Source organism: Lupinus angustifolius, chromosome LG03, assembly GCF_001865875.1.
Source record: "Lupinus angustifolius cultivar Tanjil chromosome LG03, LupAngTanjil_v1.0, whole genome shotgun sequence".
Classification (NCBI taxonomy): Eukaryota; Viridiplantae; Streptophyta; class Magnoliopsida; order Fabales; family Fabaceae; genus Lupinus; species Lupinus angustifolius.
Genome location: NC_032011.1, coordinates 6,345,519 through 6,363,470, shown reverse-complemented (window position 1 = coordinate 6,363,470; position 17,952 = coordinate 6,345,519). Strand labels below are relative to the sequence as shown.

General features: G+C 30.1%; 1 protein-coding gene across 1 annotated transcript; it reads left to right on the top strand.

Annotated features, from left to right (window-relative positions):
• Positions 3,193 to 4,800, top strand: LOC109343278 (zinc finger protein CONSTANS-LIKE 2-like). The gene is made up of 2 exons (XM_019581500.1): positions 3,193 to 3,818; positions 4,295 to 4,800. Exons 1-2 carry the CDS (start codon positions 3,330 to 3,332, stop codon positions 4,346 to 4,348), a joined length of 543 nt encoding a protein of 180 aa, XP_019437045.1. The 5' UTR covers positions 3,193 to 3,329; the 3' UTR covers positions 4,349 to 4,800.

Sequence of the window (17,952 nt, the reverse complement as noted above, 5' to 3'; positions counted from 1 at the left end):
ATATATATATTAATTGATGGTCTATCAATGAATTTTTTTATATTTGCAGCTATATTCCAAATTACATTATTATGAAATATTACTAACGTAAAAATATTTTGCATTAGTATGTTACATTTCAAATTGAAATACAATTATGCATTTTTTATATTTTGTAATTATTACGTGATGAATTTCGGTTAAAATTTATAATTAAATCTAGTTACATTTTAGGCATCAATGAACCGAGTCAATATAAACATTTAAAGCTCAAGTTTCACTTGTGAAAATGGATGTGGCTCGAAAGTCAAACATTGAGCTTGTCTCATGTAACTTATTTAAATATTAACAAAAAAAAATTCTTCATCAATTTTCTTCCTAATTTATTCTTATATTTACTAGTGTACTGTATTGGATGACATTTTCATACTCGGGAACCACATTCATATTATTTGAAATTAAGTATATAATCTTTACATATACCAATGAACAATATGTACATAATATATTGAGAAGACAACAATGTATCTTAGTAGGACATAAAGATTAATAGTTAGTTACTTGAAAATTTGCTTATATCAAAATTAAGTGAGTCTTTGTCTCTATCCAACCTCTACCTACTATTGAAGAACTCTCGTTCTACGTTCTACAAAACAAACAAAACAATCACGTTTTTCAGAAAATATAATTCATCATTCCTAATCCAAAATCCACTCTAAATGAGTAACCATAACAATCTGTGTTTGTAAGTGGTTACTTTTAGAAGATGAAACCATAAGCAATGATTTAGTTATAGCAGAAATTATTAACTTTTGTTTCTACTCTACTAAAATAGGATGTGTAATTTTTGGTAATTTGTATAACGTGCATTCAGTTATAGTAAAATCGATGAAATATTTTGAAACCTCTCATTCAAAAATCGTGTAATTTGTGAATTCAATCCAATTTCGATCCTCTAACTTCTGAAAAGTAGCACAAGCATTCAACATAAAAAAGTTGGACATAGAGAATAATAAATTTGGGATATAGAATTATGCATGTTAAATTACCTAAGTAATATTTTCAATTTATATAAGAGTATATATTAACATTTAGCACTAACATTTTTTTTACGTGAAAAGAAAACATAAAAATAAAAATAATATATAATTCCATGTTAATAAATGATAGATAGCACATATGTAACCCACAATTTCCTAGTTCGCACAATTAAAAAAACGTTAAAATAAATTTGTACAATAGTTGATGTTCAAAAATTCTCCATCTGATTTTTTTCGAATTAAAGTCATAATTAATGTAATAATAATGTATACCTAATAAAAAAATGCATCTCTACAAATTATTAAATATACCTTAATATGAGAATTATAAAGGTTGTGTAAGATTCATTAGATAGTTGAGTCCAATTCTAAAATCCATTTTATTTGCTTAGCTAAAACACAAATTTCATATAATATTTAGCTACTGCAACTCAAATATAACTCCATCATATTCCTAAACGCATCCCTAACCTATTGATCAATATATTCCATATTGAATATTTTATGTACTACAAAAGTACGTTATTATATTTTAGTAAGGAATTAATTTTTTTTAGATGCGTGATTGCTCATTCTAATAAGTGTTGCTAATTGGAATTAAATATTTGATATTTTAATCATTCTAAGAATATAATTTAATGTTACACCATTTAATCGACACTTGTTGTTCTCCATATTAAATATGAGATGATTCTTTATGAAGTAAATGTTTATTGATCTCATTATTCTGGAACTTATAACAAAAAATTGCTTGCATGGTTTGTTGATCTTATTAACATGTACTCCCTCTATTCCTATATAGCTGTTATTGTTTTGAGAAGTGTTTATATGTCATTTTTTAAAGTTCAAGAAAGTATTTTTTTTTTCCAATTATATCCTTAAGTCAAAAGTCTTCTCAATATGACTCTACACAGTTATCCAAAACTATAAATTAATAGATATTGATGATTCTCGTAACATTACAATTACTCTTTAAATATATGAACTACACAGATATGAACTTTCTCAAATTCACAGTCCATATATACAAAGAATGAAACTACTAGTAAAATTTTAAAAATTATGGCAGTAAGTTAAATTGAAATTTCGCTGGTAAACAAATTTGAATTTAAATTCTAACCAAAGTTTTTATTTTTCACTTTGATTTTTAGGAGGGAAAGTTGTTTGGAGGCAAAGTTTTTTGAAATATGTGAATTAGAGTAATGAAAAGACAACACTTATAATGAGGTAGGTATATCCTCAAGTAAGAATAATTGTGCAAAATGATTGAAATTTATGAGCATGAGAGATAAAGGATATTATAGAAAATTAATATATAATTTTACTATATTAATTGACTTTCTTAATACTAGTGTGTACAGGCACTTCGTGTCTGTCGGCGAATATTGTGTGATACTACATATTTAATTTTTATATATTTCATTTTTTTGAATTAGAATGTATTTATTGTGTTCGTTGTACTTTATATTATATGTTTTTGTGTTTATAATAATGTTTAATTTAAGGTGGGATATGTGGTTAATTAATGTATTGGTGGTGGTTGCTTATGATTATATAGTTTTTTTTGTAAAAATTAAATAATGTGAAGGACAAAATAGGAAATGAAAATTATATCATGAGAAAAATTATTTCAAGTTTTAGCTTTATATGTAGTATAGATATAAATATGTGCCAAAACCTTAAGTGACAGTTTTATAGGAACAAAGGGAATAACTTCTTACAAAAGTTGCTTCAATACACTTATACATGGTGCTATTGCTTATTTCTACTTCAATTTTTTTACTACTATAAAAAATTTGAGATTATATGAATAAAGAATTAATCTCATTAAAGTTTGTGACTACCTCTCTAAATAAATAGATGTTATTTTTATATATTAAACTTTTAATATTTTGAAATTTCCTACAACTTAAGAGACTCTTCCACTATTATATCAATACATTATTATTACTACAAAATGCTTCTTCGTGCCGTGAACCAAACAATCATAGGGGTGGGACTCTCTCTTATCGGTCACAGTGATTATTAAGCATTTAAGAGCGTTAATAATTGCACCTTTTTTTAGCGGAAAGAGTGATTGGCTTATAGTAAAACTGTAAAATAGTAAAGAGGAAAGGGCAATTTGGGACACTAAACGGAAAACTATAGATTTATTTTACAAATAAATACAACCAAGTTGTACTCTATTCTTGCCTCTTACACATTCTGTACTTGCATATGAGAGAGAGAAACAGAGAAGAAATCAAAACCACTAAAAGAAACACAATCATTATTCCTAGTTTAATTTCAACCCCGTCAAGTTAGGTGAAGATGAAGAAGTGTGAGTTATGCAAAGTCACAGCTACAACTTTCTGTGAGTCCGACCAGGCTAGCTTATGCTGGGACTGCGATGCAAAAGTTCATGGTGCTAACTTCTTAGTGGCTAGACACACGAGGACTCTTCTCTGCCACACGTGCCACTCCCTTACGCCGTGGAAGGCCTCCGGCGCTTTTCTCGGGAACACTGTTTCGCTTTGTGAGGGTTGCGCCGGTGGAACTAGGGTTCACGCCGATGAAGTTGATGAGAGTGAAGGAGACAATGACGATGAGGTAGAAAGCTCCGATGATGAGGTGGAAGACGAAGACGGAGATAACCAGGTTGTTCCTTGGTCTTCAACGGCGACGACTCCACCGGCTTGTAGCTCCTCCTGTGTTGAAGGGTCGGTTACCAGGTTCAGCCATGGCTATGACTATGAGGATGTTTCTGAATCGGACACCACAGTCTCGGTGAAACGACGTCGTGAGGATAATGATTCTCAGGTTTGTATTATTCATGTATTTCAAATTTCAGATCAATGTTTATATTTTTTTTAATATAGTCGATCGGAAATTTGTCGTCTAGACTTGAATTTGGGTCCCGAAATGAGGTTTTTTTGTACTACCGGTATCTTTAAACCTATTTCCCTAAGAAATTAATCTCGTTCTTTTGGTATGTGTAGGTGTCTATCTCTCGAGTCGAGGTTTTCTAATTAAAGTTTTTATTCTCGCTTAAAAAATTGCACCAAAAAATAAGAAGGAAAAAAATCGTTATCTGATTCGAATCTCTGAAAGAAAAATGAAGGGTAAGTTTTAATTAGGTGGTGGTCGAAGGATCTGTGACAATGAGCTCGATTCCTTAATATTTTGATATATCAGAGTTGAACATCAATTTGCATCACGAGTCTCACACCATGTTTTAATTTTTATTTTATTTTCTCAATTATCTGTTAGTGATGATTTTTGTTGCGCAAATACAGGAGGGTTCGAAACGGAGGCACGTGCACAGTGGGGAGAGGAGGTTGATTTGTTAGCGTAAGGCGGTGAACTGCCGTTGAATGAGTCGCCGCCACCGATACCACCGTGGATAGATTTAATGATTCACGCATTTGTTGTGATAATAGAGAATATAAAGGCCTTTGATCTGAGAGATAGGGAGAATCATAGCCGTACGATAGACTCGGTAGTACCATAAAGTATTACTGTTAATTATTTAATTTTAATATGGTCCTCTTTGATTAACTCCCTCTAACAGCAATCCTAGTGATAGTGACATTCAAATGTATGAATCAGTGTTTATTTTTTTATATTTTTGTTCTGATATTTTGAGGAAGAGATTTGTGGTGTTGAATGGGGCATAGTTTTCTTTTTCTATTGTAAATTAATTTATATCTGGGTAAGGATGAATTTTATATTCCTTGTAGCAAGGAGAACCACCATGTGTATTTTATTTATAAATATTTGTTATTTTATTTATTTATCTCAACCTACTGGTGTTCTGTTGAGTAATGTTACTTTAACTATTAAAATATTGTAAGGTATCGTTGAAAAGTCTGTTAGGTATAAATTAACTCATCAAACTATTATTATCTTTATTTTTATGGGTGTCATTTTATGAAAATAAGTTTATTTTTATTTATGTCCTAATTTGATAATAAAAATAATATAACATAACATTAAGTGACTTTTTTATAATTTTATTTTTGCCTTATTAGTAAAGAAAGGTTGAGAATAAAATCTATAGCATTTTTTGCACGTAAAGAAAAGGGTTATTTATATCTTAAACTAAGATTTAGAGTGTAATAAAGTGTGTAAATTGTAATTTAGCTATGCTATGAATAGTTGAAGTTTGAGTTGCTTGAGAGGAATGCAATGGCATATTTTTTTCTTTCAAATTGGAGAACAAAACCACCATGGAAAAAATACATCTTAGAAAATCAAGTGAAGCATTGGTTGAACAATTCTTGTAATTGACATATTTTACACGTTTTGCACATTTAACACATGTTAAATTGTTTTATAACATGTGTTTATTAGTTTGTTAGAGAGTTAGTTAGGTTAGTTGGATTGCTTGCTTTACAAGGTATTATATATAAACAACACTCTCTTTTATCATTTCAACTCAATAAAAAAGATTCACAATATTCATTTTATACTTTCGCATTATTTTCACAATATGGTATGAGAGCCTTCATCCAGAAGGTTTTGGTTACCGCTGCGCATTCTCTAAAATTATTATCTTTCTCTCCCAAAATTCAAGAGAGAATTCAATAGAAGAAGATCAAGAATTGGTGGTGATTCTTCCAAACTAGCCATGACAACAAGTTTTTCTAGAAAGGAACAAGAGTCTCAAGAGCGAGCTAGAAATCTCTAAGAAGATCTAGCTGTTGAAGAACATCATGGACAAAAACAGGATAGACTCTTGAGAGAAGCTCTTCCATATCCCATGACCCCTAATGTGCCGAAGTCTAGTCCAACAAGAAAAGTTAGCATTGAAAGAAGGAAGATGTCAAAACGTCTTGTAGAAGATGTCAAGGCTTATTTTGATGAGTGTGTATCACTATCAACATTTGATCGTTCTGACTTTTCATGCATCCCAAGAGGATCCTCCACTCAAATCAGTTGGCCAACCTATTCCATCTAGTGGCTATGTATGTTCATCCGAGATTCAAGAATGTTCGAAGGTATTAGTGCCATGCAAGATTGTCATCATGCTTTGAAGATTGTTATAACCCGTTTTCAAGACCTATTTGTAATGGGAATATTAAAATGTTGTCAAGAAAATGTATGTAATTCATGCCAAGAAAGTGAATGCTTTGATTAGGAGCAACCAAGAAAGCTTCAACAATGTAAAACCATGGGAATATGGTCAAAATTTATGACCAGGAAAATAATCAAGTGATTGAGAAAATCTAATCACATCAGAATCTAGATTCTAATCCATCACATTATTATCAAATCAAATTATCAAGCTGAAGTCATTAACATTTATCCTCCAGCTTGAGGGGGGCTATTGGATAACAAAGCCACCATGGAAACAATACAACAACAATAACAATTAATCGACTAACTGTATAGTTAATCGCTTAACTTGGTAAGTGTTAATCGATTAACACAATAGTTAATCGATTAAATGGTTAGAAAATCAAGTGAAACATTGGTTGAATTAATTGGCACATTTTACACGTTTTACATATTTAACACATGTTGAATTATTTTACATATGTCTATTAGCTTGTTAGAGAGTTAGTTAGGTTAGTTGCATTACTTGCTTTACAAGGCATTGTATATAAACAACATTCTCTTATATCATTTTAATTTAATAAAAAAGATTCATGATTTCATTTTATACTTTTACATTATTTTCGCAATATTTTCAACCAAGAAAGACAAATGGGTTTCACTTGTCATAAAATGCAATAACCATTGGTTAGACACGCATGTGAAGTTGTGACTCTATATAACAAGGTTTTGTTTTGTTTCAGAAGTGTGAGGAAGTTGCTTTGATTGAGTATTTGTGGAATGAAGATGACATGTTTTATTCATTTATAGGTGTCCACTTTAATTAAAAAGTGACAGTTTATTAAAAAAATTATAAAATAAAAATTAACATTTTTATGATCGGTGATCCATTTATTCTCAGTCATTAATTTTAGAAAAATTGAATGATTTAAATTTATGCACTAATTTAAATTATTGGATTTTTTTTTAAAATTAATGGTTAAGATTAAACTAAGTTTTTAAAACTTACTATTGAAATAAGATTATCAATTGGAATTTGATTTATTAGGATACAAAGCTATGAATTTTATGGAATATATGATATTTGTTTGCTTATATGATGGTTATGCCTCACAACCTTACAACAACTATGAAATTAAACAATTGAATGTGAACCTCTCATGTCCAAGTCTCCATGCTTCATGTGCCACGTTTCTTGAATTAGAGCAGGTTATTTGGTCTGCTTAATTTTAGCTACTTTCACCAACCACTATATAAGTCGTATAAGATGAATGTCTTAATTCAACTACTTGCGCCCAAGCCTAACCACAATAGAGCATCAGCAATAAGTTTGTTATTGAAGACATCTTCTATCTTAAAAAAGTATACTAATCAATGTGTCATTATTTATATTTGGTTAAAAAAATACTTAATCATCAAAATTTTAATTTAAACACATTTTTTTAATCAATTACAATCAACGGTACACAAAATAACATGAAACATCATATATACTCCCCTCGAAATAAACCTTAAAATTTATGGACAAACTAAAACTTGTATATGCTAGAAACTAAAAACCTCCGAACTAATTGAATGTTTATATTAGACGTTTCCAGATTTGATTTTGGGAGTCGTCCTTATAACAAATTTATTAATAGAGTTGAAGGAAAAGCATAAAAAGGTGATAAAGGATCCTCTCCATTAAAAGAGAGACAACATCAATAGAAAGACAAGTGGTTATTTTTTTTATATTTTGAATGGCAAAAACGTGATTTCATAATAAATAAAATAATAAAAGTGTTATTACATATTATGTTTTATTTATTATAATGTGATATTTGCCTCTTCTTTAATATAGATGATACTTACTCAAAAAAGTAGGGATGTACATTTGGTTTGAGAGATCATTTATGGAAAAATGTTTGGTTTTTTATCCGCATTTTTTTATTAATTAAATATAGATACAAAAGTAAACTTGGAAGATATAATGTGATGAGAATGAGATTATATAAAAGGGTGAAAGAAGAGAAATAAATAGAAGAATTGTTTGAGAAATTCATGAGAATTGTCTTCCTAGTCATAGCAAGGCATGGCATTTTTGCCCCATTTTTCTTAGATTCAAAATCAGGATTTCACCTTCATAATTTTTGTAATCTTCTAGTTAGATGTTGAGTTTGATTTCAAAATAGCATCATTTCTAGCTAATCACATGGATTCTATTGTTGTTAATGAAATGATGCTTCAGAATTTCCGATCCCTTATGTGAATTGACATATTCATATCCATGTTGAAGTAAGTTAATGAATTTGATGGAAAAGCGATATTGTATCCCTATAAGTAAAGAAAAGGTGTTGACAAGATTTTGAGAATTTGTTGCAAAGGCCGCAAGGAGATTCTCCATCATGAGGTACAAAGCCGCCCTGTCTACTCAAAGCGTCCATAATTAACAAAGTGTCTTGATAAATGTTTGGGTTTATAGTTAAAAAATTGCTTTTGAGTAAATTTGGTAATTTATTTAGTAGCGCAAACAATTATAATATATAATGAAGACTATTTGAGGACAAAACCATGGATGGGGATGATTTTATGCCTGTCCTAATAAGTTAATATTTTTAAGAGAAATTACCCTTTCCATATTTAATAGTTAACCAAATATCAGGAAGCAATTCTCCTTAGACCATGAGTAGAGTTAGTCGGATCAGTATTAATATCATTGTAAAAATGCAATTATATAAGAGTCTTAAGTGTTTAGAAATTTATTCACAGTCAATATATCATCCAATATTCATTTGTATTATTTTTTAAAAGGTAAATTATGATAAAATATAAATAATAGATAATATCATGTATAAAACTCATACATTATATGTACATACATTTTTTTCTCAAGATCCATCAGCTTTGCATGAGATTGAGAGCATGATATTTTTAGTGCAATGACAAATCATGGCTAGCACGGCCGGCCATGACATAAAGCAAGGGAAAGCCATATACATATATACATATTTATATTTATATGTGGAATTCACCTTTATTGAAACCGGATTCAAAAATCTTCCTTTTTTTCGTTCTTCAAAAAATCTGTGAAAGACTAGTTTTTCTAAATTTTGGAGATATAATTAAATATGTATGTTTAAGCAGAAAATTGTTAAAACACCCAAACACTGATTTTTAGTAAGTGATTTTGGTCAGAAGAACAGCTCATTGAACATGTACACCATTCAAGCATGCTAGTGTGGTGTTGCCTAGGGAGCAAGATGAGTTCTTGATTGATCTTTTGACATGAAATGGAGTCCATTTAAGCACCTGAATTTTAAGATTGATGTAAATTTTAGTTGAGTTGCATTTATTTTATTAAGAATTGTAAAATAATATAAAAGTTATGCAGATCTCATTTAATAATATAAAAGTTATGCAGATCTTACATTAAATTTGGGTCCCCATGCATAAATGATGTAAACAATCATTCTTAATTGAACCTACCAATATTACGAGAAATGTACCGGATTAAATAGTCCTGATCATTGATTGAGTTTGAAAATGACTTTAGTTAGCAGTCTTAACTAAATTAGAGGTTAAATTGTTTTGAATTGGAAAATTATGGTTCGATTGTGTTAAACTCGGCCAAAACGCAATAACCTGGAAAGTAAACCCAACAGTTCACATAATTTAAAAAAAACGAAATCATACTCTAATATTTGATTTTACTTTGGTCCAAAAAAGATGGAGATATATAATTTTAATATAATTATACATAATTATTAACCGTTTAAACCAACTAAATTTAATATGAGATATCTTTCAGTTTGCTGCTCGACTCGGATTACACAACATTATTAGAACCAAGACACATGGTTAAATCTGGCTAATTATATTAAAAATGAATAATTTTGTAGTTGTGCATTCACAAATTTGTATTTAATTTTATTTATGGGTTGATAATAATTAAAACATTAATTGTAACAACATAAAAAAGAAATGGAATGAGATCTATTTACTTTAGAGTTAAAAAACAAACTCCACATCTTAGTCATTATTTTTATGAAATTCCAATGATTTGAATTAATAACTAGATTTGAACCATTAGATTTTCAAAGAATTGATGGATAAGAAGTGCAGTAAATTTGTTTAACTTACTCCTAGAATAAGTAAATCACTTCAAAAGAAATATTAAAAGTGACAATAAAAAATTTGATAACATCTTTAGGAAATTATTAATAGACAAATCTCTCACTATAAGCATACAACACAAAAAAAAATGAAATCATTTTTACTAATTATTAATAATGCATTAATCATCAAATCAATGAAAGTAATAGTATAATTGTTAAAGAGGATGGATCCACTTACTCTTCAATCTAGTCCTCAATTCTAGGGAAAAAATGAAATCATTCTTACTAATTCAAATTATTAGAAAATATTAATAAAAACAAAAACATACAATAACAAAAAATGAAATCATTCTTCCTAATTATTAATAATGCACATATCACCGTATCAATGAAAGTAATAGTATATTGGTAAAAAATGAGAGATTCACTTACTTCAGCCATCAATTATAGGATAATGCAATGATTTGAATTAATGAATAAATCTAAAAAGTTTACTTTTGGAGTAAGTGGATCCTTACTCATAGTAAAATGAATGAACTAATATTCATTGCATACCGATATAATTAGACATTATATATTTTTAATATTAATATTAAAAATAATTGTTATAAAACTTTTATTTACACACCATTTGTTGAAACAAAATGTATGACTTTCCTATATATCATATTTTTTAAGTATAAATAAATGTAGTATTTATATGTTTAATCATATGTGATAACATTTTGGTAAAGTAATAAGTCACTTCTTAAAAAAATTAAATGAAAATCAATCATTATAACATATACATTTTAAATGAAAATCAATAAATATAATAAATTATCTAGTTTTGGTTGATTTTGACTGATATAATAATTGTACCATACCAATTTAAGGATTGGTTCACCATTTTTCCAACTAAGTCAATCAATACAGTATGATTTTGATAATTATGTCAAGAGTAAATACTCATTTCATTCTTTCATATTTTTCGACCTTATCAGATTGGCTCATCAATAATTGAAAACTTATAATAGTCCATAAAATTTTCAAATGTGGATCAAACTAATTGAGACTAATTTACAATACTTAATCGAGACTAATTTGACTCTGAAAATAAATAATTTAATACATATTTAAAAAATTTGGTGACTGTTTTAAAATTTTCAAACTAATAAAATTGATAAATAAGATAGACTAAAATAAATATTTTCTATTCCAAAAGTCATACAAGGCTAGCAAAGCTATTTTAGGGCCTCAGAAAAGGTAGTGGCTGCGGGAGACTCTCCCAGCAAATCAACATTTCACTCAACCATTCAAATTTAGAAATTCGTGATATACACATGGTGATGAGGATGTAACCTAGTCTAATCAAATATTTTAAACTAGTGATATTTTATTCTACGGGGTGTAATCAAGGCACCAACAACATTATTAAAATGATAAAATAATTACTCTGGTCTAATCATAGAAAATAATAATAAAATAAATAAACAATATAATAAAGAACGGTGTGTAGTGCGCTGACTTCTTGTGGTGGAGAATGGTTGAAGTATATTTATGGTGTGGTTATGTTGTGTGGTGGTAATTTATATGCTTACTTTCTTCTCGATTTTTTCTGACCAATGACCTTATTGCAGTGCAAACGACAATAGAATTTTCACCAACTTTTCACGTCTTTGTAACAGTACAGATATTTTTATTCCTTGTTTTGTTTTGACGTGTCCGATTTCGCATCAGAATAAGGAAATTAATAGTATGTGGTAGATATTTTTTCTCAGCGATTCTTTTCAAGTTTCCTCCCACCTATAGTTGTGAAATTAGTCAAATTGCTTTCTTGTTCAAAGTCTCCATGATGATAAAATGTTGTTATTAGATTAGATTTGATTTAGGTCGTATTTGCTTATATTTTTTCTTAAATTTCAGTATGATATATATACATTGTGATATAAAAACGTATCACATTTGGTATATCATTCACTATTCATTTGTATAATTTTTGAAGAGTTAATAATAATAGATGATATACTGACAATGTATAAACTTATATATTAGAAGTGCATACATTTTTTTCTCTTCTTTTATTACCCCCAATTTCAATCTCTTAGGGTGATGATATATAATAAATAACTATAATATCTATATATTTTTAGTGTAATTTTTTTATTTGTGGTCAATATATCAAAACACTTTATTTATGTTAGTTATATCTGACAGTCCGTTGTGATTAAAATGGATGAATGGTATATAGTGTATTTTTTTGTCTAAAATTTCTTAATGTTTTTTATTTAAAAAATATCATTCTCAACGGATACATTATTTCTATTTTTTAAGATGTTTCCTCTAATCCCGAAATGATGTATGGGGATAAAAACACAGTTTTAAACACAAACACAAAATCAATTACATTTTAATTATAAGTATTACTTCCAGCATAAAGTTGGTAGAAGTTTAGAGGTTAAAGATTGATCAAACTTAAATATGACAAATTAAAATATTATAGAGGTAAAAGTTGTTACAAAACATAAAATAATGATGTCCTAAATAATAAGTAATAAGATAAACATAAATTATAGATAAATTCAAATAAAACGAAACTAACTAAATTTAAATACAATAATACTCTATTAATTCAAATCATTTAAAGTTGACTTTTTAGATGATTGTGTCAAGAAACTAATTTCAATAGATACATACTCGATGATAGGGCAAATGAATCATAAAACATACTTTCTTAAATCAACAAGGCATCTTCGAAAATTAAAATTGTATCTAAATTATGTATACATACCTTCTGCATTGATGTTAGTGATGAGTTGATTTGGAAGGTGATATTGTTGGCACTTACATTGTTAAAGCATGATATCGTTGACTTCTGATTCAAGATAACCATTTTAATCAAACGGTTGAATGAGCTTGGATAAGGAGAACACCTGATCCTGAGAAGATTCGCTTCCTCCTTTTGCTGATTTGGCATGGTGCTCTTCTGTACAACTCTATGAGATTCAATCAAGGTATTTCTTCTTATGCTAATTGTATCTTATGCACTAATAGTATTGAGGACATGTGTCACCGCCTTAGAGATTGTATTAGAGCTTCCTCCATTAGGCACTTCCTCCATATGTTTCATGCTGCTGATTTCTTTACTTTAAATATTTTTTATTGGCTCACTAAGTATGACAAAAACTCTGAGTTGCTTATAACCCTTTGATTTATGTGGCAGAGACGTACTGCTTTTGTGATGGCTAACGAGAATTGACCTCCGCATCATGTTTTAGAAAATATTACTGAGCTCCTGCATGGTGTTAAGAAAATCAACAAGGACAATGCTCAAGTCTTGAGAATAGTGCCAAAGCAAGTTAAATGGCTTTTTCTCCCCCATGGTACTGTTAAGTTCAACATTGATGGGAGTAGCTTTGGGAACCCATGGGACAGGTTTTAGGGGTCTCATCCATTGTGCAAGGGGCCTTTGGATCTCTCGTTTTTCAGGATATGTGGGGTTATCCACAAATATGCATGGAGAGCTTAAAAGAATCCTCCATGGCCTTACTCGTGCTTGGAATTATGGATTCCGGAACGTCATTTGTTATTCTGACTCTCTTGAATCTATTTCTCTCATTAAAAGTAGTATTCCTCATTTTTCATGTCACTTTAGGTTATGCAATAAAAGAGCTATTGAAGAGAGATTGGATTGTCCTTTTGGAACATACGGTTCACGAAACCAACTTTTGTGTGGACTTTTTGGCTAAGTATGGAGCTCAGGAAGATACCAGTTGAAAAGTGTGGGAGCAGCCTCCGAACGAGTTATCTTTTCTTCTATCTAAGAACATGAATGATCACTTCTATATGAGGATGTAATCTCTTCTTTGTTCTTTTTTATTTCAGTTGTATAAAAAAATTACTCTAACTTTATCACTTATGCTGTTTCAAACAATGGAAGAAAAGATATAAGTGTAACATAGCAAATATATTAAATATAAGGGTAACATATAAATAAAATTCCAGAGCTTGCATGTGTACACCCTCATTGTAATGTGTGTCTGTTACTTGATATTATAACATCCACCAACCATTCATTTATATTAATTATATATAAAATTAAATAATAATTAAATATGAATGATATATAATATATTGATAGTATAAAATATCTTACATCGTTAATATATATATATTTTACTTTGGTGGATTTTGCTTATAAAGTTGACTTATTACATCAAAATATGGTACGCTGAATATCCAGCTTTCCAATCCATTTTCAGCCAATACATACCTCGTTTGTTCATAACGATAGCCTCACAAAATTTTCCCTATGAGTAAAGATGCAATACGCTGATGCTTTCCATGTGCATGCTCGAATGTGACGAGTACACATACTTTTCTGAGTTTCTCATTACATTTTGGGCAATGTTGCAAGTCTAGATGATATTCCATTCCTGGCATGAGAATAAGACTGAATAAGCTACTATATATATACTTGGTTGAGTTTGCTTTTGCATACACCACATGTAAGCAAGTCCAAATAAGTGGGTATTAGGAAGCATAGGATTGTATTTTTAGAACTGCATGTGACTAGGTGAGAGTTAAACCAATGAGTTTTATTAATATCCACAACAACAAATCACAATCACTTATGACACAATAGGTGAAGCGGATGGGTTTCTAGGTGGTTAAAAAAATAGTAGTTTGTAATATTAATTTACAAGCATTTCATTTTTGGTATGAAAAATAATAGTCGGTTAGTTCAGGATGGATCCAGGAAAAGATAGAGGGAGATCCATTAATGGAAATCAAAGTATAAAACATTATTACGTTAGTTTATCTATATAGTGTAGAATGTGGGCCAATAAAAGAGTTCAACAAGGAAAGAAAATATATTTCACATGCCTAGTAGGTAAATTATAAAATGAAAAAAATATAAGTGTTTAGCTGCTTATATCACTACTTCAAAGATTGCTTAACTCATATAGAGATTTCTTCAATTTTGAAATCGTGTGACTATATCCGGTCGCAATAAAGAATTCCGAACTAATTCAAGATGGAGAAAGGTAGTTTTCACATTCATTTATTCTAAGTTCATATCTCAGCTAGCTACCAAGGCAAACATTGTGCTGGTAGAGGTGTGTCTCACCAATGGGGAACAAATTTCATTGTACTCAATCCCCTACTACTATGTATACCTTTTTGCTACAAGATGACCTTAAACTTTTCCCTGTACAATTGGTTTCCTCTTTTACATTCACTAGCACCCAATTGCACACCTGCGTTTGGAGTAATGAGACAAACTCTCAAGTTTGGTTTTTGTGTAAAGACTTCATCTCCTCCATCATAACACTCATCCATTGTTATTTCTCCTAGCTGTTTATAGCCTCTTGAAAGCTATATGTGTAACGCCCCGAAAAATACTTCTAAAAAACATTGCGGAAAAATGGGTAAACTTTTTTTTGAATAAAGAGATTGTACAAAATTGTTTCCTTCTTAAAACCTTCCTTTTCCGGGACATCACTTTAAGTAACTCAAATGCGGAAAATCAACTTATCGTTATCGAATGATAACTTAACCTGATTCACAATTTCCTAAATAACACAATGCATATAAACGGTTAAGTCATCTTTAGTTCATACAAACTAAGTCAACAAAGGCGGAAACTACATCGCCACTAACATATACAAAATCCAACAAGAAAGGGCGGAAATATTAATCATCGCCAAAAGACATTAAATGATAAACAACTCCTAGTAGCTAACTCCAAAGCTAGGGTACTGCCTCTCCTCAATTCCGCATGCCCCCTCCTAGAACGTCACGGACGGGTAGCTCCAAATTCGAGCACAACTGCCTACCTGACGAGTACACGTCCGAAAAGCAAACAATATGCTTGGAATTATGGATTCCGGAACGTCATTTGTTATTCTGACTCTCTTGAATCTATTTCTCTCATTAAAAGTAGTATTCCTCATTTTTCATGTCACTTTAGGTTATGCAATAAAAGAGCTATTGAAGAGAGATTGGATTGTCCTTTTGGAACATACGGTTCACGAAACCAACTTTTGTGTGGACTTTTTGGCTAAGTATGGAGCTCAGGAAGATACCAGTTGAAAAGTGTGGGAGCAGCCTCCGAACGAGTTATCTTTTCTTCTATCTAAGAACATGAATGATCACTTCTATATGAGGATGTAATCTCTTCTTTGTTCTTTTTTATTTCAGTTGTATAAAAAAATTACTCTAACTTTATCACTTATGCTGTTTCAAACAATGGAAGAAAAGATATAAGTGTAACATAGCAAATATATTAAATATAAGGGTAACATATAAATAAAATTCCAGAGCTTGCATGTGTACACCCTCATTGTAATGTGTGTCTGTTACTTGATATTATAACATCCACCAACCATTCATTTATATTAATTATATATAAAATTAAATAATAATTAAATATGAATGATATATAATATATTGATAGTATAAAATATCTTACATCGTTAATATATATATATTTTACTTTGGTGGATTTTGCTTATAAAGTTGACTTATTACATCAAAATATGGTACGCTGAATATCCAGCTTTCCAATCCATTTTCAGCCAATACATACCTCGTTTGTTCATAACGATAGCCTCACAAAATTTTCCCTATGAGTAAAGATGCAATACGCTGATGCTTTCCATGTGCATGCTCGAATGTGACGAGTACACATACTTTTCTGAGTTTCTCATTACATTTTGGGCAATGTTGCAAGTCTAGATGATATTCCATTCCTGGCATGAGAATAAGACTGAATAAGCTACTATATATATACTTGGTTGAGTTTGCTTTTGCATACACCACATGTAAGCAAGTCCAAATAAGTGGGTATTAGGAAGCATAGGATTGTATTTTTAGAACTGCATGTGACTAGGTGAGAGTTAAACCAATGAGTTTTATTAATATCCACAACAACAAATCACAATCACTTATGACACAATAGGTGAAGCGGATGGGTTTCTAGGTGGTTAAAAAAATAGTAGTTTGTAATATTAATTTACAAGCATTTCATTTTTGGTATGAAAAATAATAGTCGGTTAGTTCAGGATGGATCCAGGAAAAGATAGAGGGAGATCCATTAATGGAAATCAAAGTATAAAACATTATTACGTTAGTTTATCTATATAGTGTAGAATGTGGGCCAATAAAAGAGTTCAACAAGGAAAGAAAATATATTTCACATGCCTAGTAGGTAAATTATAAAATGAAAAAAATATAAGTGTTTAGCTGCTTATATCACTACTTCAAAGATTGCTTAACTCATATAGAGATTTCTTCAATTTTGAAATCGTGTGACTATATCCGGTCGCAATAAAGAATTCCGAACTAATTCAAGATGGAGAAAGGTAGTTTTCACATTCATTTATTCTAAGTTCATATCTCAGCTAGCTACCAAGGCAAACATTGTGCTGGTAGAGGTGTGTCTCACCAATGGGGAACAAATTTCATTGTACTCAATCCCCTACTACTATGTATACCTTTTTGCTACAAGATGACCTTAAACTTTTCCCTGTACAATTGGTTTCCTCTTTTACATTCACTAGCACCCAATTGCACACCTGCGTTTGGAGTAATGAGACAAACTCTCAAGTTTGGTTTTTGTGTAAAGACTTCATCTCCTCCATCATAACACTCATCCATTGTTATTTCTCCTAGCTGTTTATAGCCTCTTGAAAGCTATATGTGTAACGCCCCGAAAAATACTTCTAAAAAACATTGCGGAAAAATGGGTAAACTTTTTTTTGAATAAAGAGATTGTACAAAATTGTTTCCTTCTTAAAACCTTCCTTTTCCGGGACATC